The sequence below is a fragment of the Danio rerio genome, chromosome 1 (assembly GCF_052040795.2).
Source record: "Danio rerio strain M-AB ecotype USA chromosome 1, GRCz13ab, whole genome shotgun sequence".
In the NCBI taxonomy this organism is placed as follows: Eukaryota; Metazoa; Chordata; class Actinopteri; order Cypriniformes; family Danionidae; genus Danio; species Danio rerio.
In genome coordinates, this window is record NC_141021.1 from 42,091,209 (window position 1) to 42,118,770 (window position 27,562).

General features: G+C 38.9%; 1 protein-coding gene across 41 annotated transcripts in view; it reads left to right on the forward strand.

Moving 5' to 3' along the window:
* The window catches only part of tenm3 (teneurin transmembrane protein 3), a 971,756-nt gene extending 944,486 nt beyond the window's left edge, over nt 1–27,270 (forward strand). For 20 of the 41 annotated variants that reach the window (XM_087235117.1, XM_087235141.1, XM_087235100.1 and 17 more), the window contains 11 exons: nt 2,925–3,174; nt 6,705–6,725; nt 11,079–11,311; nt 11,775–11,929; nt 14,610–15,484; nt 17,644–17,819; nt 18,665–18,900; nt 19,325–19,621; nt 21,166–22,777; nt 22,903–23,033; nt 23,315–24,936. In XM_087235117.1, coding sequence (XP_087091243.1) covers nt 2,925–3,174; nt 6,705–6,725; nt 11,079–11,311; nt 11,775–11,929; nt 14,610–15,484; nt 17,644–17,819; nt 18,665–18,900; nt 19,325–19,621; nt 21,166–22,777; nt 22,903–23,033; nt 23,315–24,073 — 4,745 coding nt within the window. In that variant the 3' untranslated portion in view covers nt 24,074–24,936. Of the gene's footprint in view, nt 1–2,924; nt 3,175–6,704; nt 6,726–11,078; nt 11,312–11,774; nt 11,930–14,609; nt 15,485–17,643; nt 17,820–18,664; nt 18,901–19,324; nt 19,622–21,165; nt 22,778–22,902; nt 23,034–23,314 lie in introns of all 41 variants that reach the window. The other 21 variants (XM_087235111.1, XM_087235107.2, XM_087235110.2 and 18 more) reach the window with 2 other exon arrangements.
* Nucleotides 27,271–27,562: the final 292 nt, after the last annotated feature.

The following is a 27,562-nucleotide window of genomic DNA, read 5'->3' on the forward strand; positions in this document are numbered from 1 at the left end:
TGGTATGGGTAACATTGATCAGGCCTGCATTTCTGTCTACCTGCCCTAGGCAGCCATAGTGTGGGCAGAAAGCATTATTAGAAGAATCACAAAAGCATGAGGAGAGCCAAACAAAGCACCTTGTGCCTTCTACACATTCAATACATGAAATGTGAATGGCTGAGTAAACAACAATAGAGGCCATACAGCCGATCCTGTTCTTGCATATGGCCATTTGTCGCAAGCTTTAAGTTCAGATTGACCATAGTTCATTGCTGTGCACATGAACTCTGTGCATCATTGTATTATTATGGTATTATGTTTGAGCTATGTATTCAAAAATGGCACTTCCTATGATCTCATTCGTCTTGTATCAAACACAAGTAACAATTTTGACTGTATACCAGTCAGTTTTTGCAATGAGTCTAGTTCCACCCTTTAGGTTCTGTTCTGTTGTACTAGTTAACCAAAAAAGTGGTCAACTTCTGCCTGTGGAAACCTTAATTGTGTCCCAAACCGTACTGTATTGTAGTGAACCATTCCACTCAGCAAAAAACAAGCCATTAGAAACAGGGTAAGGGCATAAGGGAATTCTAGTGGGGTTTCCTCAGTTTGGTATTGCCATTAAAATATGTCCCGAGGGAGAATATTAAAACACAATCTCACAAATCATATCCAAACCTGGCACCAATCAAGCTCATCACACAGCACAAACCCAGACCCTATGGTATTTCCAAACTGCATTTTGCATGCGCACACACAAACATACACCAAAACCATCAGATAAAAAAAAAAAAAACTTTAAAAATAGTTTTTCCCTATATCCACTTAAATTTACAAGACATGCTAATTCACGATTTTGCCATGGCTAAAAGATTAACCAGAAAGGTGCAGGCATAGCAGTCATACCTTCAGTCATGATTTGTAACAACTTGGTGACACAGCCTTAACTGGCTTTTATTTAACATTAATGATGGTATTATATATGTTTTATAAAATATTCTTTTATAAAGGGGTACAATGTCTAAACCACGGCTGCGTCCGAAACCGCCTACTACTCAGTAGGTACTGCATTTAAATTTAAACGTACTACTCGGCAGTTAGAAAAGTACGTTCTATACAGTATGAATGTGAAAAGTATGAATGAAATTCGGACGTACTACATCCGCCATTTTGTCATGGTCACGTGACCTACATGCGTCTGTTGCATCGCCTCACTTCCATTCATTGATTCTCTCACAGGGCATTATGGGATAGCGCAGCGTGCATGGGATGCGCACTTCAAAAACTCGCCGGAAGTAGTAAGTCATCCGGGTACTTCTCGCCTACTGATTTTCGAATTCTATGAATTCGGACATACTACTCGGCTCGCATACTGATTTTAGCGTACTATATAGTATGGAAGTATGCGGTTTCAGACGCCGCCCACGAGTTACCAACCCTGTTCCTGGAGAGCTACCTTACCTCAGAATTCAGCTCCAACCCTGATCAAACACACCTGAACCAATTAATTAGGACCTGAAGCACCACTTGATTACAGACAGGTGTGTTTAGTCAAGGTTGCAACTGAAATCTGCAGAAAGTTAGCCCTCCAGGAACAGTTGTGGTGACCCCTGGTCTAAACAGAACAAATAGCTTTTTTAACAGTACTAAGCTGATGAGTACCTATTTTTAGAATTGATAATGTAAACCATACATTGATGCGGTTTTTATTATATAAAACTTACTGTGATGTGATCCAACGATTTCTTTAAGTTGCCTGTGCAATATAATCATTCTATCAGCATGTGTTTAGGCTGTTTATTGATTCTGAACTCTAGCCAGATTGACCCTCTTTTCACAACTGAATATATTAGCATTAGAATTATCAGAGTGCTATGTTAATATAAACCAGTTTTGAAAACCAGTGAAAATGTTAACACCCTTTGATAACATTACACAAAATGACTACAATATAGGTTTTTTTTATCCTATTTAGCCAACAGTATGGGTGAATTACACAGATATCTTTTTGTGTATGGGACTTATGGGTTATTTTAGCAGTAACAACATGTTGCAGATCATCTCTCCTCTTATTTACTGAATGTGTATTGTTGATTACATTTTTACAGTTTTGATTTTGTATGATTGGTTTGGAGGGATCTAATGGTTGACAATTCTCACATTGCTCAGTCCCTGTATGGGTTCTTCATGAACCATCCCATTTCTGCTCTTGAGCAAAGCCAATCCTCAGGCTGCTGCTGCTGCTGGCAGGATTGTGAGATATACTTACACCATGATGTCTGTGTTTTGCAATGTTTCAGGCAAGCTGTCAGTGAATGTTTTGTCTATGTTGATGTGTGATTTTATTTATGTTTTATATATAGATAGATCTATACAACAGACAGCCCGTCTGGAACACTGCAAACAAACACAGAAAAACAGACCAATACAAACTGTGAACATGCTTATCCACATTTAAATTACTCCATCTAACTGCTATATAATATTGTATATCAAACATAGGCTTTTCCACACTGTAACTCACTTAGCTGTAGGAAAGAAGGTGAAGGTGGACTCATCAAAGAACAATAAATGTTTCAGATTGTCCACAGCCCAAGATTTGTGCTGCTGGCACCATTAAAACTAACGTTTGCCATTGGCACAAGTGACCAAAGGTTTGGCTATAGCAGCCCGGCCATGTATATTGACCCTGTGGAGCTCCTGACAAACAGTTTTGGTGGAAATAGAAGAGTTGAGATGCACATTTAATTCTGCAGTATTGGTTTTATGTTTTTTTTGCATACTACTTGCATCATTGCAGACAGCTTCCTCTTGCATCCACAGTTACTCCTGTCCAAAACTAAATTGGCCAGTGTTTCAGTTTCAGTGTCCAAGCACTCTATATGACATGAGTTTGTCTTTTTATCCGTCTGTAATCATTCATCTTTTCTCCTTTCTGGCAGGCATCCTGTACAAAGGCAACGGTGAGAACGTCTTCGTCTCTCAGCAGCCTCCAGTGATCAGCACTATTATGGGGAATGGGCGCAGGCGCAGTATCTCCTGCCCCAGCTGTAATGGTCAGGCTGATGGCAACAAACTGCTGGCTCCAGTGGCCCTGGCCTGTGGATCTGATGGCAGCCTGTTCGTCGGTGACTTCAACTACATCAGACGCATCTTTCCCTCAGGAAACGTTACCAGTGTTATGGAGCTGAGGTAGGAAATGCATGGAATGGAAGTGGACAGTATGATCTCTCCTTTGTGTTAATGATAAGAACACATAGATGTTGTTGAACCGTAATATAAGGTTAATGTGGTCTGAAAAGAACGTGCTGCTTGTGACAGAGTTCTCATCTGTAGAGGGTGACTCATTACTGGTGCTCTTGCCTTTCCTAAGCCAAGAAGAAATACATATTCCCATACCTCTCTTTTTTATATCCACCACAAGCCTTCTATTGAGTTCGTCCAGCCCACATCAAAGGCTCTGTGTGTGTTTGTGCGTGTGTGTTTATTTACTGGGCTCAGAGAAATAACAGTGTTTATCTCTCAAAGTATTTCTGCCAACTAAACTGTTTTGTTTGTTTCTTCAAAGAGATTAATCGCTGAGATTTTAATATGGCCATAAAGCTTTTAAATTCAAGAAGCTGTTGATTCCAAGTATGACTATTCTTTTACTGAAATGCAATTGTTTTTTTATGTTGGCTACAGGGCATTTCTGTTTCTATTATTGTTGCTTTTGATTTTTCTCTCAGCTGACATTCAGAAGCTCAAATCTCATCATTCAGTTTGGTTTTTACAGTGATTTAGCCAAAAGTTCACATACCACAGATTACAGCACGACCTCTAAATGTCATAAAAATGCATTCTTAGTAATCTTTCAATCTCTTAATTGCCGCTAAAATGTAAATACATGACAGTGTTTCAGTAATCATTATAAACAAAAGTCTTTGTTGGAACACATTTCTTGGTTTTGCACAGCCTTCTCCAGTCAGAGGGAGTGATGACATGGACTGTCTTTTCTTAAAACATTATTTAATTGTTTAAATATGAAGATCAGCAACAGCAACCTTCATTCTAGGACTGCACAATATATTGTTTAGCATCGATATCGCAGTAGTAAATCTGCAATAGTCAATCATTTCAGTTTAACCATAACAAAGTGAAAGTTTATGTGTTTTAAAGGCCTGTGAGTTTAAAGCAGAGATGACCAAAGTTGGCCCATTGTAACCATTGATTTGGCTCATCATCCCATCTGAGAATGATATAGAAGGTTGGGACGATGACTTTAACATTGATTGTCATTTTCTAATTCAACGTAACCTTTTTTGTTTATTTGTTTTATTGCTGAGCTACAAAAAAGGAAATTGAAATTAAATGTAAATAATCATAAGAGTTTTAAAATGTAAATACTGTCACAAGCCCAATAGAGGACTATGCAAATATAAGAGCAAATCAAGGCAAAATTAGTGTAACTCCATTCTTTTATAAATTAGATGTTTTTTTTTTTTTGTTTGTTTTTTTTACTGTAATAAGTTCATTATAAAATGTCAAATATTTTGTGGTATTTTTTATATATTAGTAAATAAATTAGGAAATTACTCATGGCAACTATATTTACCTTCTGCCCACTACCCTTAGAAGTGTTTTTGGCCCTTCATAAGAAAAAGTTTGGGCACCCCTGGTTTAAAGCATTTGGGCACAAGAACATATTACATTTGTAGCTTTAACAAAGATTAACTGTATTTATTTATACAATGAACACAACTTTACTGTACATTTAATTATTTTATGTTTGGTTTCTTAATGCTCTTAGACACCTTCATTGATATATTTATTCTATATTTACTGTAATCTCTGCTTGTAATTGGTTTATTGTATTATATGCATAATAAAACCTACAAAAATTAGGGCTATAATATTGTTTATCAGCCCAGACACATTCAGAAATCACTCTAATATTTATTATTATTGTTATTATTATTATTAATATTATTATTGTTAATATTCTTAATATTATTTTTATTATTAATGGTAATAGTAACAATAGAAATAATACAAATAAAAGCAATAATGACTGGAGTAATAATTTCATTTGAAACTACATACAATAATAAATAAATAAATATTTAATAAATAAGAATTTAACAATTCAACAATTTATTGTACATTTAATAAAATGTTTAATAAATTAATTTTGACAACGAATCATTTTCTTTTTTAAAAAACTAAAAACTGACCTCAAACTTTTAATGTCAAAACATTTCAATGTCAATTTTTTCTAATATCGTGCAGCCCTAACAAAAATGATCCCAATCCATCTAAAATGATAATTATTATTCAAGTTATCTTGTGAAACATTGCAATTGAAATTGCAGATAATCTTATTCCAATATCGTGCAGCCCTACAGTCTCTTTTATTATATGGAAGAATGCTTTGTTGGACTTAATATAAAAAAGAATTTCCCTTTGTTTGGAGTGACATGAAGTTTAGTAAATGAAGACAGATTTCCCCTTTTCAGGAAAATATCTCAGTAACGGAAAGATTGGTTTCGATTGTTCAGGAATGACTTAATTTCTCCATACAGCATGCTTAGACTGATTTAATAATCCAAACTATCTCAAATATTCAAGCTATATTTTCTCCCGACTGTGATCACAGTGTGTGTACAATCTAAACAGCGTGAAGTGCAGAGCTGATACATTACAAGCATGAGGTGAACACATGTGCCCTTTTCTTTCAAACCTCAAGACCTGTCATTTCCTTCCCTTAGATCTAGAGTGGGCTCACACATCCACACAAAAAGGAGCCACGTAGATTTTCTTTCAAAGTGCTCTCAGGGTCCCTCTATATGAAATCAGAGCCGCGTCTCGGGTCGTTTATAGACTTTCGCTGAAATGATCATAAATTCATCCCTCACACTCGCCGGGGCCTAGAGGGCCCTCCATGTCACTCTCCGCTCTCCTGCAGCACCTCATTTAGTCATTGCAGTGATACATGACCGCTACCTCTTATCTCCTCTCTTTCCTTATCTCTTATTCCTTTCTCTTTCACCCTAAATTGTCTGTCTCGTCCTTTTAGCCGCCTCTCGTTTTCCATCTCATGTTTTCCCTGCCTGTGTCTTTCTGTCATTGACACTTACTGTATTTTTAACCTTATCTTATCATCTTCCTTTTCTTCCATCTGCCCCCAACTTGATACCAGCGCATAAAAATCTCTCATATGTGTGCTCGCACACTTCTCTATAAATGGCCCAGCACTTAACAGGTTTGGGTATCATCGTTGTGTGTCTGCTGCTGCTCTTGTAAATTAAATTCCTTCATTAAAGTAGTAAAACATATGGATGAAGCAAATGAAACGGTGGTCCTCTGTGTGACATATTCACAGCGTGGCTTCTGTGCGGCTAAAGGCAATGTTTAAGGAATTGCTTTTCATTGTCTGGGACACAATCAATTTGCTATTATGGGCCAGTTAACCCCAGCATGTGCTGTGAGCTCATACTGTTCTTCAGTTCCCAGGTGGAATATTCGCACATCCAGCTCTGTTTAAGAAACAAGACAAAGTACGGTTAACAGCCCTGTCTCGCTGCGTTATTTCTCGTCTGCGTGTGAGAGGGAGAGATTAATATATGCACACCTGTTTTTTTCCCCTTTCTTGACAAGATTAATGTGCTTCTGCTGTATTTTTTACTCTCTATCCTTTTCTTATCTCTCTTATTTCTGCTGTTTTTTTCCTCTGCTACCCTAAGAAATAAAGATTTCAGACATAGGTAAGCCAATTTAACTCTATCATGAATTCACAGCTCTGGTGCAGTCAATTTTTTAGTCAAGTGTTCTCATGTCTTCTCTTCTAATAAGGATTTTTGCATGTCATCAGAAGGAATGCAATGTAAATGTTTGTCAACTGTTGTTTTTTTGGTGTATAGTTTGTGATTGATGTGTTTTTGATTATTATTTTATTATTTTATAGATTATTATTTATTTTTTGATTAAATCTCATTGCACAAATCTCTAATGTAGTGAGGTCCCAAATGTTAAGAACACTAGTCGTTTTTTGTATTATTACAAATTTTAATGTGCTCCAACATATAGCATACTTGCGCTTTGGCTGACCCTTGTTAAGTTTTGGATCTGGGATGTTTTCTGATCTTGTCCCCTTTAGAAGCTTAAAAGATCATCATTGGGTCTATTTTAATGATCTAGGCGCAGAGTCTAAAGCGCATGGCGCAAAAGCATTGAGGATCTGTCCGAATCTATTTTGCTATTTTAAAATACAGTTTGCACCATGGCGCATGGTCTAACAGGGTTGTGCTTATTCTCTTAAGGAGTTAAGGGTGTGTTTGGAGCATAGCGTGCAATTAACCAATCAGAGTCTCATCTACCATTCCATTTAAGAGTCAGTTGCGTCACGCCATGGCGCAGCAGTTATTTACATGGCAACTTTGTAAGTAGAAAAACTGAATGGAAAAACTGATCACTTCACTAGCAAGAAAATAGTTATAAAGGCTATCTACAGCAATGATAAATAACGAGCCTCATCTATTTGGCCTCTTTCTCTTTATTTTTACTCTTTACTTTACTCCTTTACATTTGTGGATAAAGAAAACTGTGTTGTACGCTCTCCACTGAAGGCATCCATTAGCCTTCATATTTAATTTTTGTTTGTTAACCACAAAGATTTGGTTCAAAACTATTTTAATAAGTTATGTAGACCAGCTTTAAAGCAGATTTTGGTTGGTCAACGGTGCAGTTTATTCCAGTTCCTCAAAATAGCAATGCACCAACAATGCACCTTAACAAACCTCCTGTATAGACCGGCACACTCATAAGTCCACAGAGTGGCGCAAATGGATTTACTTTTTAAACAACGTGGCGCAAAACAGGAAACTTAGAGTTGGGTTGGTCTTAAAATAGCAACAATTCGTGCACGTCTTGCGTCTTATTGCGCCCGGTGTAGGATAAGGCCCCATGTGTCCGCAGTAGACTTTTTCCAGTATTAAATGACTTTTGAATCCAAGTGGTCTCAGACTTTTGGATTTCACTATATAGAAAATGACTTCATCTGATATTTCTGCTGATGGTGCAGAAGTGTTTTTTTTTTTCTTTGAAAACACTGCTGTACAGGTCAGATCTGAATTCTTGACAAAACAATCCAACATAACAGCTATCGTTTTTCTTCAAACACTATTAGTTAGTCAGTGGTCTATGAATCATCACAAATCCTCTGGGGAAGTTCTCATGCCTTTCCAACACAACGAGAAATTCCTTTAAACTCCTTTTGTCTGGCTCTGTGAAATCTTCCCTACTTTGTGGATATAGGAGTAGCTTAGCTGTGGCATTTATTTAGAACTCAAGTAAAACATTGTCTTTTAATGTGGTCTGTTGCATATACCAGAAAGACAAAAGATACCTCTTGCAGCTCAAAAAGAAATTGTTTGTTTTTTTGAAATCCGTCTGCGCCTTTGAATCTGAGGCCAAATCGGTCAGTAAAGATTTAAATAAAACACAAAGACATCCATTTTAGCTGACACTGGCATAGAACCATTTTTCTCAAAAAGGATTCAGGACATAAACTTCTCTAGACAGATCTCCCATACTTTAGTTAACTGCTCCAAATGTCTCTGCCCTGGACAAGCAGGACTTCCTGATAAACACTGCAAATTGGTCTTCATCATCCCACACATGTTTGAATAGTTCCAGTTGAGGGGCGATGTACAGAGTGCTGTAGATGTTGATATCCTACATTAAGTTCTGTTTGAAGCCCCTGTAGGGTTTAATCACAGATGTATGGAGCACATGACTGGAAATAAATGCGAGTAATTTGTAGTGGGCGAGCCAAAGCCATTAGAGCCTGTTAAATAAATTTCCAACCAGGGATAAATTTAGGAATCCCATGGACATGCTTACCATTCCTCTTTGTCTCCTACCAGATCATTTCAAACGGAATTAGAGGCCAACTTCAGTATAAAGCTACACTGTGTGTGGGCAAAATATTTTAGTTTAAGTAATTTAAAGGGGGCGGTTCACTCTGCTGTGGCGACCCCTGATAAAGCAGGGACTAAGCTGAAGGCAAAAGTACTTTAAAGGGCGTGTTTTTAGCCAAATTAAATTTTCCTAACTTTTCTCAATGCTTCTTAGAAACAAAAGGAGTCCATTAGGCATTAATGACTCTGAATTAATAAGTGTTAAGTGTTATTAATTCACAAGCACGGTTTCTGGCTGGTGAAAATTACAAGCCACCTAATTGCTAGCCCTTTTGTCCCAGAAGTCTCGACCCATCTGTATGTGTCATCAAGGCACACCCATATAGCCTAATGTTCCACAGAGCCTCATGAACTTAGAAGATTATTGACCCCAAACCTATTTTAACCGAAGCCATTGCTAAGCTTCTGTCCTCCCTGTTTCACTCCCAGAACTCACATTTGTTTCCATTTGGAACAGCAAAACGTTTTATGGTAAATTAGTTTATAACACTTTGATCTTTATTTAATGAAAGTGCCACTTGTACCACATAGCAGCAGTAAATAACATCTTCCTGAGACCTCCTTAGTCTTTTGGGAATATTGCTGTAAACATCTAAATCAGACCCCTAGTTTTTCCACATTTTTTGTGATTTTTCGCAATAAAAATGATTTTGTGGCGGTAATTCCCAGAAATTTGTGGACAATTTTGCAATTAAACCATATTACCATATTAAGTAGCTTACTATGTTATTTGTGCAATCTGAAACAATGAAACAAATCATAAAAATAAAGCTTCTTTATGTTGGTCTCTTGTCAAGACAAGATCTAAAACGATAGGGATTAAGCCAAAGGAAGTTTGTATAACTCTTGTTTTTATCCACAACCATACTTTCTCTCAGATTTTACTCCCCGGAGCATCTGACATCATAGGACATGCGTTAGGGCTTCCCCTTATACAGCGAAAGCACGGATTGCTGTAAAACTCTTCAATGGTAGAGAAGCGTTTCTCTTGTTAACCGCCGTGAAAGAGTTAAACTAATTAATTTATCGATTTGATGCACATCATAATACCAGCCACTTTTTTCGAGATATGCAGTATGTCGCATATGCAACGTCTATAAGTCAAGTAAACCAATTAATTGCAATCTAAAATAAATATAATTTGATTATATGGTTTTATATTAAAAGATTTATGAGATTATTCAAATTTTTTGAGACTATTTTGCATTTAAGAATTTAGCAGGATCGAAATTTTGCGTTGGATTCAGAGATCATAGAATCACAAAAAACTACGGGGTCTACTGAATGCTACTTAAATGAGGAACCTTGATTGACATTCATATCCCCCCTCTGATGCATTAAAAAAATCATATCTCCATAAGAAGCTCACTAGATTTTTTTTTAAAAAAGCAAATAAACCAAAAAAAATTATCACATATCAGTTCAAACATTGACCCCCATTTCAGTGCGTAAATTTGACCTCAGGAGCCCACATCTGTTTTAAAACGTACATAGAAAATGGCCTGCCCAGAAGCCAACCCTCTTGCAAAGTGTCTGTGTGCTATTCTTAGTGCTTAGTCACTTCTAATTGAAACACTGGGACAAGTTGTTGATTTTCTTCAACAGATACATCACTTCATGTAGCTCACTGGATTTTTCCTCTGTCGTAGGGGTGCGGGTGGGAAGTGCAAATGATTGAAAGGATGTGACAGTTTGGTGGGCATCATTATGGTTGTGTCAGACGATAGTGATTTCCAGTCATAACGCATTAGGTTCACTCTGACAGAGTGCTCAAATCCTTTCCCCTCTAACTGCTAGGTCCAAACAAGCACATTCAAAACACAATAGCCTGATCTTAGTGGTCATGCTTTTAAACAGGTCTTCACCAAATTATTACTAAACATTTGTGGTTGTAATTATATGGGGATTGTCAACTTAGGACAACTACTAAAATGGAAGACAATTTTCATGCTAGTATCTGTTCAAGCTTTTGCATTTTGTGATGATAAGTAAGACTTACTCATGCCTTCTGTCAGATTCACCTATTCAGTTCTCATTTTAACTGTTTGTTCATGAATATCAATGTGTATGTTGGTGTGCTGTATGTATTTGTATGCTGGTATTCCTGTAATTGTGAAATTTCAACCTTTGTCTCACCAGCAATAATCCTGCACATCGATACTACCTAGCAACTGACCCAATGACAGGTCAATTGTATGTTTCGGACACCAACTCACGACGTATCTTCAGGCCTAAAGCTCTGACAGGCACCAAAGAGCTGCTGCAGAATGCAGAGGTAGTGGCAGGAACAGGAGAGCAGTGTCTGCCATTTGATGAGGCTCGATGTGGGGATGGAGGCAAGGCTACTGAGGCATTACTGCTGGGACCAAAAGGTAAAGAAAATGAACTCTCCAAATATTTAATAAGTAGCAAACTATATCCAAGTATAATACGCTTCTTTAAATGTTCTGTCACTCACAAATAAGTAGTTCAAATAGAAACATTTCTTTGAGTGATCAAGTGAGGCCCGCATTTCTCACTGGATCTGAACACCCAGGGGTTCAGTTCCTTGCCTCTTGGATTTAGCTCTGACTAGATGAAAAACAACTGCTTCCTGCATATTACTTGCTCTCAGCATCACTCTTAGCTCAGGAATAATTCACCACCCAAAAGCACACAGTGAATAATTCACCGAGTGCTGCGTCTTCAGTGACCTGGAAACCACAGGGGCAAGCATGACATGTGTACTAGTCGTGTTTTCATCTGTTTGCAGGTGCAGTGTGTGTGTGTGTGTGTGTGTGTGTGTGTGTGTCTATTTGCAGCTGTCACATCTGCCCTTCTCCTTTCTGTATGTAGGCATTGCAGTGGATAAGAATGGGTTCATCTACTTTGTGGATGGTACCATGATAAGGAAAGTAGACCGGAACGGCATCATCTCAACATTGCTGGGGTCTAATGACCTCACATCTGCTCGCCCACTGACCTGTGATAACAGCATGCATATTGGACAGGTATATATATATATATATATATCCATACTCACTTGTTCATACTATTGCTTAAATGCATTTATAACTTAAGTATAAATAAATTCCCATTTATTTTTGCAACAAAGGAAAAGCTGAAGTACAGCCACCATAATAGTTGTATTATTTATAAAGTTGAATTCAGTCCAGTTATGCCACTGGCCTAAAACAAAAGATTAGAGGGCAGAAAGTCAAACTTTGATTTATTTTAGAATGTGATCTGTGATTCTCACTGCAAAGATTTGCTTGTTTAAACCTGATATTCTGGCTTTACCACTGAAGGGATGTTTGGGTGACTGGCCTCATTTCAAAGTTAAAAGCAAAGCCTTGGTGCAATTGAAAGTTACCTCATTTGAACTGGAAGGCAGAACTTTTTCTCATGTCGTTCCTGTTCCTGAGTTTTAGAGGGGAAATGTTATATTTGAAATATTTTTTATTCAATTTTTGTGTATATTTCTTTACATATTTTATTATCATAGAATCCCTGTAAGAGTTTACTTGAAGCACAAAAGCAGAATTGCAGATCTTGCAGACTTAACATTTAAAGACTTGAAGCTGAATTAGTTTGGTTTTTCATCCAAGCACTTATAGTAGACTGGCCTATGAACTACTATCTTTTAACCGACCTCAAGACATACTTTAAGGTCCAAGTCAGGAGCACTCTTAAATTGAACTGAAAACCAAAAGCCTGAGATCAGTCCTCTGTGTCAGCCTCCACCCAGATGACAAGCTGAAAAACTTCCTTAAAGACCTGGAGCTCCCCCCTCTGGCTGCTCGCCTGATGCTGATAAGTGCACCTAATTGCTTTAGCTAAGTGAACCTATGGAAAAATACATCATCACTGAGAATTTCTAGTCATTATTGACAAGTCCAAAAAATTGAAGGCAGGAATACATAGTACATTTTGAAAGTATAATTAGTATGATGATAAGCATTCCTATGAGATCCAAGTCAAATTATTTTACACTGAAGGTTGCTTTGTGGGAGGCATGTTGATATGACCATGCTACTAGTATCTCAGAACTTCACTAAGGGTGTATATCTTAATCAACATTAATGTCATTGGGTTTCAGAATAAGTCAAAGATATAGATATGAGCCAGCACAACAAATTGGAAACTAATCTCATTTTTTGAACTGGGGGAAGACTCTCTTTTACCAGTAGATGTATTATCAAGAATATATTTTGCCTGAAAAGGAGTAACATGCAGTGTAGTAAACTCTAAGATCCATCCACAATCTTCAGCAGAAATGATTCTACCCCTCTCTTTCTGTTTTCTGGTGTCCCCACCATCCCCATTTGTCTTTGTCTAAATGATGGAAGTGGGGGACGAGACACGAGGCTGTACCCTTGGGTCCAGGCTCACTGAAGCTCAATGAAGTATGGACAAACCTAGACAGGTGTTGTCAGCCTTACAATTACCCAAACGTTTGCTGTAGTGATTCATCGATGTGCACCATTACAGATATATACAGCTCAACCTACACAACTGTCACCTACCGCAGTAAGGCCAACAGGGAAGGCTGAAAATAACTTAAGAAGATCTTCAAGGAAATCTTCTGTTCACTCTTAGTTTTAAAAATGTTCAGTCTAAATCAAGTTTGTCCCTAGAGCACATAAAAAGTACTCTTGCATGCTTCTAAGGCTATCAAGTTGGCCTTCTGCATATCAGGTGGTGACCTGAGAGTTGATGAAACATTTTAGGTGGCATGTTGTGGTGTACCCAAGTAAAATCCGTTTGCCCTGAGTAAAATCTGGTCTGGAGTTCATGCATTATGCACAAGGTGGAATCACAGACGGGCCATGGCTGAGCAGAGAAAGCTTTTATCCACCAGAGCTGCTGTAGTTCAGAACCATTACATTTTAATGCGGTGCTCTTCAAAGACGCTTAACCTGCCTGTGTGGTTTGGGTGCAGGTTCAGAGCTGGAAGGAAAATAGTGAAAGAAAGAGAACCCAGGAGACGAACTGGTTGGGGAATGTCTCAGTCTTGCCACAAATGATGATTTAATTGAGAATCAGTCTCCATCAGTGTTCAATCAAAGTCTTGAAAACAAACTGACAATTATACAGTCAATCTGCAAGAGCAAATTCTAGATTATGCAGTAGCATAACTTTCTCCCACTCGCACTTGGCATTATTATTTGTTATCGAGACTGTCAACTATCTAAAAAAAAACACTGAAACCAGATTAAAGGCAAGACTACATATGGACACAAGAAGAAAACTTACACTATGTTTAGCAGAAAGCTTGGTGCTTGTGTCCAATCTTATATTCCTTAATTTCTTATATTCCAGTTAATCAAACTCTTTGCAGACCATCTCCATCTTTCTTTTTTGTAGCAGTGGAGGTATTCCAGTCCTCAATGTGGACAATGTTATTCTGGTTAGCTTTTGTTTGCTAGACAGTTGTTCCCTGTAGGCGCTGAGGAATTGCATCCTGTTGCAAAATAAATGACCCAGCGACAGGCAAATCGAATGAACTAGAGGCACCCAATGTATTAAGCCTCCAAAGTAAAGGATCCTTCTTCATCAGTGTCAGACTCAAACATCAAATGCACACAGAGTGAGAGAGCAGGCGGTAGATGTAATAATGTGTCTCTGTGTGTATGCATCCAAAATTCCGTAAGTGATCCAAATCCCTGTTTGATCTGTCCTTTCCCCCAGGTGCGTTTAGAGTGGCCTACAGACCTGGCCATCAACCCTATGGATAACTCCATCTATGTGCTTGACAACAATGTTGTGCTACAGATAACGGAGAACAGGCAGGTGCGCATTGTGGCAGGCAGACCTATGCATTGCCAAGTGCCAGGCATTGAGTACACCATGGGAAAGCGTGCCATTCAGACAACTCTAGAAGGTGCGACAGCCATCTCTCTGTCCTACAGTGGAGTGCTCTACATCGCAGAGACAGACGAAAAGAAGATCAACCGCATCAGACAAGTCAGCACGGATGGAGAGATTTCTCACTTAGCAGGAGCTCCCTCTGACTGCGATTGCAAGAATGATGCTAACTGTGACTGTTACCAGACAGGCGACGGGTATGCCAAAGACGCAAGGCTTAATGCTCCTTCCTCTCTAGTTGTCTCTCCTGATGGAACACTCTATGTAGCAGACCTAGGAAACATTCGAATTCGTGCCATACGTCACAATCGACCTCCACAAGGTTCTTCCGGTCTTTTTGAAGTTGCATCACCTGCCTCACAAGAACTTTATGTGTTTGACTCTAATGGAACTCACCAGTATACTATGAGCTTGGTCACTGGTGATTATAAGTACAACTTCAGCTATAGCAATGAGGACGATGTCACCGCTGTAACAGACAGTAGTGGAAACACACTCAGAGTACGCCGCGACCCTAATCGAATGCCAGTCCGTATTGTGGCTCCTGACAACCAGGTTATCTGGCTGACAATTGGCACAAATGGTGGACTTAAGACCCTCACAGCACAGGGACAGGAGTTGGTGCTCTTCACCTACCATGGTAACAGCGGTCTACTAGCAACCAAGAGCATCCAAATTGGCTGGACCACATTTTATGAGTGAGTGATTATTTTTTATTGCAGCTGTTATTATGAATTTTTAATCTCGGATACTAATTTGACCTTTTCATGTTTTTTTTCCTCCTTTCTTAAAATGTTATGCTGCTATTGTAGTGTGTATTCATGGTGTAGGGTTTAGTGTCTAAAGTCTTCTGCAAAAGTGAAGCCTGTAGTTATAAAACATAGCATTTAATTTCACCACATGCTATTTAGAGCATGGTGAAAATTCTAAATGAATTTGAATGACATTATCCGGCTAGTGGTAGACCAAAAAGATGTTGTATAATGTTTGTCTGGGGTATGTCCTCCTGGCCAACATGTTGGAAACAGTGTCCTTGCACTGTCCCCACCATTGCCACAAAGACACAAGATGAATTAAAAGGCCTTTAGATTTTAATGTCCCCAAGTTAACATTTTATTGTTTGTGGGTAATAACTAATCCCCATTTTATAGAGAAAATGTCATCAGGACAGTTCTGAAAGTCCCAAGAAATTCAAGCTAGCCAGCATATAGTGCTTCCAGAAAGTATTTATAGCGCTTCACTTTTTCCACATTTCTTATGTTACAGCCTTATTTCAAAATGGATTAAATTTATTTCCTCAAAATTCTACACACAATGCCACATAATGACAATATGAAAAATATATATATATATTTTTTTTTTAATTGTTGCAAATTAATTAAAAATAAAAAAAAACTGAAAAACCCCATTTACACAAGCATGGCACACCTGTCTTTTTGCTCATTCCTTTTTACAGTACCTCTCAAACTCTTATCAGCTTGGATGGGAAGCGTTAGTGTACAGCTATTTTCAGATCTCTCCAGAGATGTTCAATAGGATTTAGATCTGGGCTCTGTCTGGGCCACTCAAGGACGTCCACTTTGAGTTGTTGTAAAGCCACTTCCATGCTGGAAGATGAACCGTCACCCTGAGTCTGAGGTCAAGAGCACTCTGATGCAGGTTTTCATTCAGGATGTCTCTGTATATTGCTGCATTCATCTTTCCCTCTATCATGACTAGTCTTCCAGTTCCTGCTGCTAAAAAAAACATCCCCACAGCATGATGCTGCCACCACCATGCTTCACTGTAGGGATGGTATTAGCCTGGTGATGAGCAACGCCTGGTTTACTCCAAACATAGTGCCTGGCATTCACTCCAAAGAGTTCAATTTTAGTCTCATCAGACCAGAGAATTTTGTTTCTTATGGTCCTTCAGTCCTTCAGATACCTTTTGGCAAATTCCAGTGGCTTCCGTCTGGCCACTTCACCATACAGGCCTGATTAGTATATTGCTGCACAGATGGTTGTTCTTCTGTAAGGTTCTCCTCTCTTTACAAAAGAACGCTAGAGCTCAGACAAAGTGACCATTGGGTTGTTGATCACCTCCCTGACTAAGGCCCTTTCTTCCCTGATCACTCAGCTTAGATGGCCGGCCAGTTCTAGGAAGAGTCCTGGTGGTTTCAAACATCTTCCACTTATGGATGTTGGATGCCACTGTGCTCATTAAAGCTTTCAGAGCTGCAGAAATTTTTCTGTGACCTTCCCCAGCCTTGTGCCTCGAGACAATGCTGTCTCGAAAGTCTACAGACAGTTCCTTTGTCTTCATGTTTGGTTTGTGCTTTGACATGCACTATCAACCCTGGGACCTTATATAGACAGGTGTATGCCTTTTCAAATCATGTTCAATCAACTAAATTGACCACAGGTGAACTCCAGTTAAGCTGCCGAAACATCTCAAGAATGATCAGTGGAAACAGAATGTACCTAAGCTCAATTTAGAGCTTCAGAGCAAAGGCTGTGAATACTTATGTGCATGTGATTTTTCAGGTTTTTATTTTTAATAAATTTGCAACAATTTCAAAAAAAACTTTTTTCACATTGTCATTATGGGGTGTTGTGTGTAGAATCTTGGGGAAATAAATGAATTCAATACACTTTGGAATAAGGCAGTAACAAAAAATGTGGCAAATATATATTCATATATATATACTTGTATACAAATGAAATTTTCTTTTGACCTCTGTCAGACATGCAATGGTTTCAGGGCATCTAAACAAGACTGACTTTGAACCGTACATGTTTACTGTTATTCCATCATGACTGCATGTCAGTGAGGTCCAATTGTGCTCTCCATCTCTAATGGCATTTTTGATTTTCAGCTACGACAGTGAAGGACGTCTGACAAATGTGACTTTCCCCACTGGGGTTATCACTAGTCTGATTGGAGAGATGGACAGAGCCTTAACAGTGGACATTGAGACCTCAGGACGAGACGACGATGTCAGCATCACCACCAACCTCTCCTCCATTGACTCGTTTTACACATTAGTTCAAGGTACAGCGAGTCTCTGCTGTATTATCATCATTAACAATGACCCATGATGGCTCTATAAATTGACCTGTTGCTTTAAGTCTTGGAAATGTTCCACACTGTTAATCAAGCTGTAACTCACAGGTTAAATCAATAGTAATGACCAAACTCTCATTACTCATTCATTAGGGCTAAAATTGTCAGATGGTAATTTATGGTTTGACTATAATCACAGCACCACAGAGAACAAAAACACACTGGATACCTGGGCTCTAAAATAATACCTCTACATCACACAAAATAAAGTGTGGGATTGTTTTTAAGTAATTTTAATGCTAAAGTACTTATAATAACCATGACCCAGCTTAATATGCATAGACAACAAGTAAAACATCTGTAGTTTGAACTTTATGAAAGATGGAATATAATCACTGTGGTGCCATCAAACATCCAATACAGGAAATGCTAGCTCCACCTAAGTTTTGAGACCAACACGACTGTATTTTTTTTAGTCAGTAACAGATTGGTTAATCTTTTATCTGCTTTGCCGTTTTGTTTGACAATGCAGAAATTAGACACATTCATTGAGTGAGAGTGAGCTATACGGGTAACAATTTTGCGTTTGGAAAAAGTCATTAGATTAACAGGAATTCTATAAGATTAAAGAAGATCATGCATTAATATGTATTACAGCTCAGCCAAAAAAGTGAACCTCTCAAGAGATTTTCTTTGTACAAATCCTCCTCTGACCCCCATAACTAAATATGTCACTTGAGAATAAACACAAGGTGGTGGTGCCAGAATGTATTCACAGTCTTAATATAATCCTTAATAATATCCTTCCTGTTTCACCATTTTCCACCTCATAGATCAACTAAGAAACAGCTACCAGGTGGGCTATGATAACTCTATGAGGGTCATCTACGCCAATGGAATGGACTCTCACTTCCAGACCGAACCTCACATTCTTGCGGGTGCATCTAATCCGACTGTGGCCCGAAGAAACATGACTCTGCCTGGAGAGAATGGACAGAACTTGGTAGAGTGGCGCTTCAGAAAAGAACAGAACAGAGGGAAAGTTGTTGTGTTCGGCAGGAAACTCAGGGTATGTAAACATTGTTGCTAAAAGTCACGTGTGTGCTTGCTACTGTATCTTCAGTGAACCAGATTAATTTTCTTTATTACAATGGGCAGCTGCATTATAACAACATTCTCTATTGTTCTCCTTCCTATTTAATTTGTTCCACAAAAGAGGAACAGATTACCTCAAAGCAGCAATAAAGTAATCTTAATTGTTATAAAAGAAAGTGCTTTTGCAAATTAGATCCTCTGAGTGGCAATTGCAGGATCATCTTCAATAATATAAATTCAAAATATTTAAAGATTTAAAGAGTGTTCAATGTATATGCATTTTTTTTATCTTGTATGCAGTCTTGAAAAGTGAAAACGGTAACAAAAGTGGGGTAAAAGTTGACTCAAAATTGTGCCTGGTATCTAATAAATATGAAAATTGTTTTCCTTTCTTAAAGGTCAATGGCAGAAATCTGCTGTCTGTGGATTATGACCGTTCATTGCGCACAGAGAAAATATATGACGACCACCGAAAGTTTCTTCTGAAGATTGTCTATGACGCATCTGGCCATCCTACACTGTGGGTGCCCAGCAGTAAGCTGATGTCCGTCAACCTGACCTATTCCAGCACTGGCCAGGTCACAAGTCTCCAGAGAGGCCCTACAACCGAGAGGGTAGAATATGACAGCCAGGGAAGAATAGTCTCCAGAACCTTCGCTGATGCCAAAATCTGGAGTTACACTTATTTGGACAAGGTGAGATGTCAATTTTTGGTACGTCTCTTAAAAGGTAGAAGCATTTTTGGAGCTTGGTAATATAATAATGACACATGAAGAACACTGGGTTGAAACAACATGGGTGTTGGACGGAAATCTTTATTTCTGGGTGATCTGTTTCTTATAGTTCTGGGTGTCCAAAATACTCCACCATAACTGAGATTTACAGGTGGTACTCTCTTTGAAATGGTTCTCCAGAAGCATACTATTACCACAGTGTCAACAGCACAAACATGAATTGGGTTTGTTCAGAGAAATAGCTGTACTAAAAGACCCCTAAATTTCCAGGGGTCAGATATTTCTGTGGATTGACGTGGCTGGTTTATAGACTTCAGAAAGTGGGGTGTGCAGAGAGAAACATAAACTGTATGTTTGTTGAGAGCGAAATTGTTTGGTAAGGTCTTGTATAGAAAAGATTACAGTCTCAAAATGAAAATTCCTTTAAGTCTAAATGGAAAAAAAGAGAGTAATATGAAAAGAATAGCGTGCATGTGTTGTACTCTGTATTCTTGCAAATAACTAATAATTATCAAAGATGGTTAATTGACGTTTAGTTAGGTAGAGGTTTTACTGAGTTACAGTTACCAGACAAAAAGTCAGTTTCCTTCAAGAAAGCTCTCAACAGGAACCATAGAAGTTTTGTGGAAAGAAAAACACTGTGCAAATGTGTATATTAAATATGCATGGGTAGTCTGTCTTTCCGTCGCCTGCCACATGTGCAGGTAGCGTGACCAGTGAGAGTATATCAAACATATGCCACCAGTAGTGCCTAGGGAACTAGAATAATGTCTGTCCTAGTATGGTTGACAAGGTGAAGGCATTAAAAGGTTGACACCCACTGTAGCAATTCCCCAAGATGGAGAGAACTCTACGGATAGCCCTAAAAATCTGCAGACGTCAGTCAGTGTGCTTATTTTACCAGGCAAGACATGAAGATGCGTAGTGATGCAGCAGCTCTGAATGCAACAGTCTTAGATCTGTTCAACAGAAGGATCCCAGGGATGTCAGTACTTAAGCCCCACAGCAAGAAACACTTATTTATCATCCTTTGCTTCAACTCACCTCTCGCATTGCCCAACAAGACCCAAAACAGGCACAGAATAAACATGAGGCCTCTGTCATTCATAACTTAAAGGCAACTTGCTGACTTGTTTGTTTACCTCAAGCTTCCAGCTTAGCATACAGATGCAATTTAAAGCCCCTTCTTTTTACTGATGCTGTAGTTCCATAATATTCAGAGCATGAAAGCAGTTTTCAACACACCTTATTGAGGCAAGTACAGGCACATCACGAGGCTAAAGTCAGTAATTGTAGAACATTTTATATTTATGCAGGCACACACGTTAAACAGACCTGCATTTAGCATCTTGAGGGTCAAGGAGAACTCAATTAGGCAAGAAAATAATCACCAAATGGAGCGTTAATACCTGCTATAGCACACCATTTGCATTTTAATAGTATGCAAGGAAGAGTAAGCAATTGTTTAAGTTAATTTCTCTTCTTTCCTACCTTTTGACCTACAGTCTATGGTGCTGCTTTTGCACAGCCAGCGGCAGTACATCTTTGATTATGATCTCCAGGACCGACTCTCTGCCATCACCATGCCAAGCGTTGCCCGTCACACCATGCAAACTATCCGCTCTGTTGGCTACTACCGCAACATCTACAACCCACCAGAAAGTAATGCATCGGTTACAGTTGACTACAGTGAGGATGGCCAGCTCTTGAGGGTGGCACACTTAGGCACTGGCCGCCGTGTCCTCTACAAGTACCGCAGACAGAACAAGCTGTCTGAAATCTTATATGACAGCACACGAGTCAGCTTCACCTATGATGAGACAGCAGGTGTGCTGAAAACTGTCAACCTGCAGAGTGAGGGTTTCATTTGCTCAATCAGATATCGACAAATAGGACCATTGGTGGACCGGCAGATATTCCGCTTCAGCGAGGATGGAATGGTCAATGCCCGCTTCGACTACACCTATGACAATAGCTTCAGAGTCACCAGCATGCAGGGAGTTATAAACGAAACCCCACTCCCTATCGACCTTTATCAATTTGATGACATTTCTGGCAAGGTAGAGCAGTTTGGAAAATTCGGTGTCATCTATTACGACATAAACCAGATCATATCAACAGCTGTAATGACATATACAAAGCACTTTGATGTTCATGGCCGCATCAAGGAGATCCAGTATGAGATCTTTCGCTCCCTCATGTACTGGATCACCATCCAGTATGACAACATGGGCCGTGTCACCAAAAGGGAAATTAAGATTGGTCCGTTTGCAAACACCACCAAATATGGCTATGAGTATGATGTCGACGGGCAACTGCAGACAGTCTACCTGAATGAGAAAATGATGTGGCGGTATAATTATGACTTGAATGGCAACTTACATCTACTGAACCCTGGCAACAGTGCAAGACTTACTCCCCTTCGATATGACCTAAGGGACCGCATCACACGGCTGGGCGATGTGCAGTATCGTATGGATGAAGATGGCTTTCTGCGCCAAAGAGGTGCAGAAATCTTTGAGTACAATTCCAAGGGTCTCTTGGTTCGGGTACATAGTAAAGCCAGTGGCTGGACCATCCAGTACCGCTATGATGGGCTAGGAAGACGCCTGGCCTCTCGTAATAGTCTGGGCCAGCACCTTCAGTTCTTTTATGCGGACCTCAACTACCCGACGCGGATCACCCATGTGTACAATCACTCCAGCTCTGAAATTACCTCGCTATACTATGACCTACAAGGCCATCTGTTTGCCATGGAGATCAGCAGTGGTGAGGAGTTTTACATCGCTTGCGACAACACAGGAACACCACTCGCAGTCTTCAGCAGCAACGGGCTTCTCCTCAAGCAGGTGCAATATACTGCTTATGGGGAGATCTACTTTGACTCAAATCCTGACTTCCAATTGGTTATCGGGTTCCATGGCGGTCTATATGACCCTTTAACAAGATTGCTGCACTTTGGAGAGCGGGACTATGACATTCAAGCAGGTCGTTGGACCACCCCAGATATTAGTACCTGGACAAGGGTGGGAAAGGACCCAGCACCCTTCAACTTGTACATGTTTCGAAATAACAATCCCATAAGCAAGATTCATGAGGTCAAGGAGTATGTCACAGGTGAGAGAAAAGACCCTTCCTGCATACACATTGATAGAAAAAATGTCAATTCCACATGTATTTATTCCAATAAACAGGGTAATGTGTGAAATTTATATTTATTGTCTGTTTTTTTTTATTCATAGATGTCAACATCTGGCTGGTGACATTTGGATTTCATCTGCATAATGTCATCCCTGGATTTCCCATCCCTAAGTTTGACCTCACCCAACCCTCACTAGAAATGAGGAAGAGTCAGCTATGGGATGACCTACCGGTAAGCCATCTAATTTTAATAACATTTTGTTTACTAAATATTTTTGACATCCTCTTTCCAACATTAGCTACTTTGCAGGATCATTTTGAAAAATTGCAAATGTAGTTTTAAAAAATGCAATGACAATTTTGTCATTTTACTATGCATATCATGTCATTCTGGTAAAACATTTGCCCTGGTTTATTGGTGTCATTCATGCGAAGACTCAATGTTCACACATTTTATTCATATTCATATGATATGAATTGGTATTAATGTGTCTTTTTTTCTGTCCTTTTCAGTCCATTTCAGGGGTGCAGCAGGAGGTAATGAGACAGGCCAAGGCTTTCCTGTCATTTGAGAGGATGCCTGAGATCCAGTTAAGCCGACGACGATCAAGCAGAGAAAAACCTTGGCTGTGGTTTGCCACAGTCAAATCCCTAATTGGTAAAGGTGTGATGCTTGCCATTACCAGTAAGGGCCAGGTGGCCACCAACGCACTGAACATAGCAAATGAGGACTGCATTAAAGTGGCCACCGTCCTCAACAATGCCTTCTATCTAGAAGATCTGCACTTCACAGTGGAAGGTCGTGACACACACTACTTCATAAAGACCAGCCTGCCTGAAAGTGACCTGGGTGCTCTGCGACTCACAAGTGGCCGCAAGAGTCTAGAGAACGGTGTCAATGTAACAGTGTCACAGTCTACCACCGTAGTCAATGGGCGGACACGTCGTTTTGCAGATGTGGAGTTGCAATATGGCGCATTGGCTCTGCATGTGCGCTATGGCATGACACTGGATGAGGAGAAAGCACGTGTCTTAGAACAGGCCCGTCAGAGAGCACTGTCAAGTGCATGGGCACGGGAGCAACAGCGTGTGCGTGACGGGGAGGAGGGAGTGCGTCTATGGACAGAGGGGGAGAAGAGGCAGTTGCTCAGCTCTGGGAAGGTGCTGGGTTACGATGGTTACTATGTACTATCAGTGGAGCAATACCCTGAACTGGCCGACAGTGCCAACAATGTCCAGTTCCTGAGGCAGAGTGAGATAGGGAAGAGGTAACAGTCTGACTGCAAAGACTGTTCGACAGACTACTGCCCCTCCGCTCCCCCGTGTTAACTTTCCCAGAGCTCCCTTCTCAGAGACTAAAGGGAAGGTGTTATGTTCGAGAAGTGAGGAGTTGTGCCTAAGTGCCACACACACACCGCAATTATACAAAAAAGAAACATGAGGCACTTCCTCTCATTGACTTAATCACACCACCAACCTACACATTTGTCCACATTATTGCATTGAATGGATAATGGACTCTCTACCAGAGCAAAACCCAAGGAAAAAACTCAATTATTATTATTTGTTTTTGCCTTCTTTTTTTTTGCTTTTTTATATATAAACCCTTAAAGTGACTTGGTCAGTGATAAAATGGAGGAGAAAGAAAGGAAAACGTGTTTACATGTGAAGACCACTGCACCCTGAAGAACTTATATAATGTTGCGATACAAGTTTCACAAGGCAGTGACTGTAATTCAGTGGTTCTTACTGTCTGGGCATCCTTGTTCTCAGAAAAAAAAAATGTCTTTTCAACTAATGCGGACTGGGTTTTCAGACTGTGAGCTAGTTGATTGTCTTTCTTTTGCTTTGATTTCTTAAGGGACACAGCTGTGGTTCATATAATCAAACCAGAGTGTACAATCTCATTACTGAACCAACCCAAGTGGTGAAGAGAGCGGAAACTGACAGAACTAAATATATAAATATATATCTCAATACTGACCGGTACTTTGACAAGAGATGTTAGAATATCTTTATGGATTTTTTTAAAAAGAAAAAAAAATTCCACTTATCCGTACAACAATATTAGTCGCAGAGAAAGTAATTTATGTACAGTGTTTATACATAAAAATAAAACCTTACAAATATTGAGACTTTTTCGTCTTGTCATGCATTACTGTTTATACTCATGAATTTTAATATTTTATCAAAATTTGTGGTAATGCTAACTGAAATAAAATCAGCTGTACTGTGTCATTGAATCCTCAGCATTGGTTTTTCTCTTGTTTTCTCTTCCCATCCTCTGAACTGATTGTTTTTTCATTCTATTTTTCAGATTGTCTAAATACGCTCAGTGGTTTCATGGCATTACTGCCAAATCTATAGGTTTAGAGTAGCTGTTGTCCAACCGTGGGTTGGGGAAATACTACATCCTAACAAGGGTTTAGTACTTTGCCTTTTACAGTAATGTCATGGTATTGTTCTGTCTAACTGGAATGAGTTTCAAAATGAAAGCCTCACTTTCTGTCCAGAAATAGCCTTGCTTTCTACCCAGAGATAAGATTTTTTTAATTTATTTTTAGTTTCCGCTCTTTTTAATATTTTAAATGAAGGACATATCACACTAATGTTAATGTGTGTTGCCACTTTCAGCATGGGGAAAAACTTACAAGGAGTTTATATCTCTGCATTTTAACCATGACTAACAAACTCCTTTGACATGAAGAACAGCTCTACTGAATCAAAAGGGTCATTTGACAGCAGCTAGAGTTCTCTGGCTTTTTCCAGTGATCACAGATACTGCCCTATGATCGTGTTTCGATGCCAAAAATAAGTGGTTGGCATGGAGCCGAATTTCTGTAAAGAAATCCTACAGCTAGAGCAATTCTGACAGAACTAAATCTGAGTGAACAGCTTCTTTAAAGGATAATTCCACCATGACCCATATGAAGGAGATTGATTCAGGATTTCTTTGACAACCAATGCATTCATCTGAAAGCACCACATTAAAGTGATCACCCCAAAAGAAAAAATAGTAATAATAATAATTTGTATGCCTAAATGGACTGCCTCCTTCTTCAGATACTGTTTTTGTAAAGGCTTTTTAAAGATTGTATAAAATAAAATGTTCTGACTAATGAATGAGAAAATATTGTTTCCGTTTTAGTTTGTTGTTTTCCTACGACAAGTTTTTAAATCAATCATGTAATTGTACCTATTTTTCTATTCATGTGTGAGTGCAGGTCTGAAGGGGATATTTCCTACCTGTGAGGTTTTGTTTGGGATTCTCAGTTTTTGACTGATGGCTAAAGGTCTGAGCTCGTTGTTAGGTTGAACTTTTCCTTCTGTAAAGAGAAAAAAGGGAGCACTTATTTAATACACTAGTAATAACCAGAACAAGAACCACTGCAATATGGAAGCCCTAAAGGGATTCTGCGAAGATGCGTGAGGAGTGACCACTGTACTCACTCAATCAGTGTGTGTGAACAAATGCTTGTCAACATACTGAAGGTATTCTTATCAGAACCCAGAACTAGCTTAACAGAAGCGGATTTGGGGAAAACGTTACAGAGTAGCGAGGAGAATATAAAGGTCTGTGAGAACAGAAAATGTCCTGATATGTTTGCTATTGCATGCATACAGTGTAAACCCGGCGAATCAAAGGAAGGACACTTTTCTTACAGAATATTAGTGCCAATATGTACGTGGTCTGTTTTGATATTTCTTTGCACTAAAATGTATATGTTGAAGATGATGCCTCTACATTATACATTATTGCAGTCGTCATGTCTCTGGTCTGATCTGAGGGAGATTGTAAAAACCGGTTCTTTTTCCTGCGTTAAAAGGAAAGATGCCTGTACAGAAAAATCATCAGTATTTAATTTAAACGTTTGAAATAAATGCCATTGTTATCACAGTTCACAGTCACTTAACTTTTTCTCATATCAGATCTGATGTGGGATTTGGTACTCCTAAAATGTGTGCATTGTGTGACAATTTGTGGGAGTACTGAAAATGCTGTGTGTGATAAGCTTTGTTGCTATTGCAACAAATCAACCATTGTTTTGTTTTGTTTTGTTTTTTGTTTTGTTTTTTTTCAGAACAGCCTCTACATTTTGTGTATTTTGTATTACCTGTTTTACATGTTCCAAACAAATACTACAAAACTGAAGTGATTTCACCTGTAAATTCTATAACTTATCTTGCAATCTCTCGTTTGTAATGAGGGTTTAGAGGAAGTTGTATTACTGATGTTCTTCTGTTCTTTGTTTTTGCTCAGTTTTGCTTTTGTATTGTTTTTATAGCCACGCAGCATTTGGAAAAAGGCTCATGGTTTCCATTTGATAGACACGTCTGTTTAGAGTGCAATTAAAGTGCAATTTTGATGTAATCTAAACTAGGTCACTGCTGGATTCATTACCTTTTATCTTCAACATGTTTAATGCTCCACAGAGATCAATCATAAAAATAAAATGTAATATTCAAAAGGGTTGTGTATTTATTAGTCCATTACACAAATCTGACCACAACGTTTACATTTAGCCAGAAGATTGCAATTTTGGGTAGCATGTCCTTCTTAAATCTAATGGATCTCATTCATTATATATTCAGATTTGTGTGTGAAATGAGCGTATCAAAGTTTTCATACAAAAAAACGTTCATACTAAAATTGGTTCTAAACAGGGATGTACCAATCAGGTTTTTGTCTTTGAGTACGAGTCATTTGATTTTGAGTATCTACCAAAACTGAAACCAGATCCAAAACCTCTGTAATACATT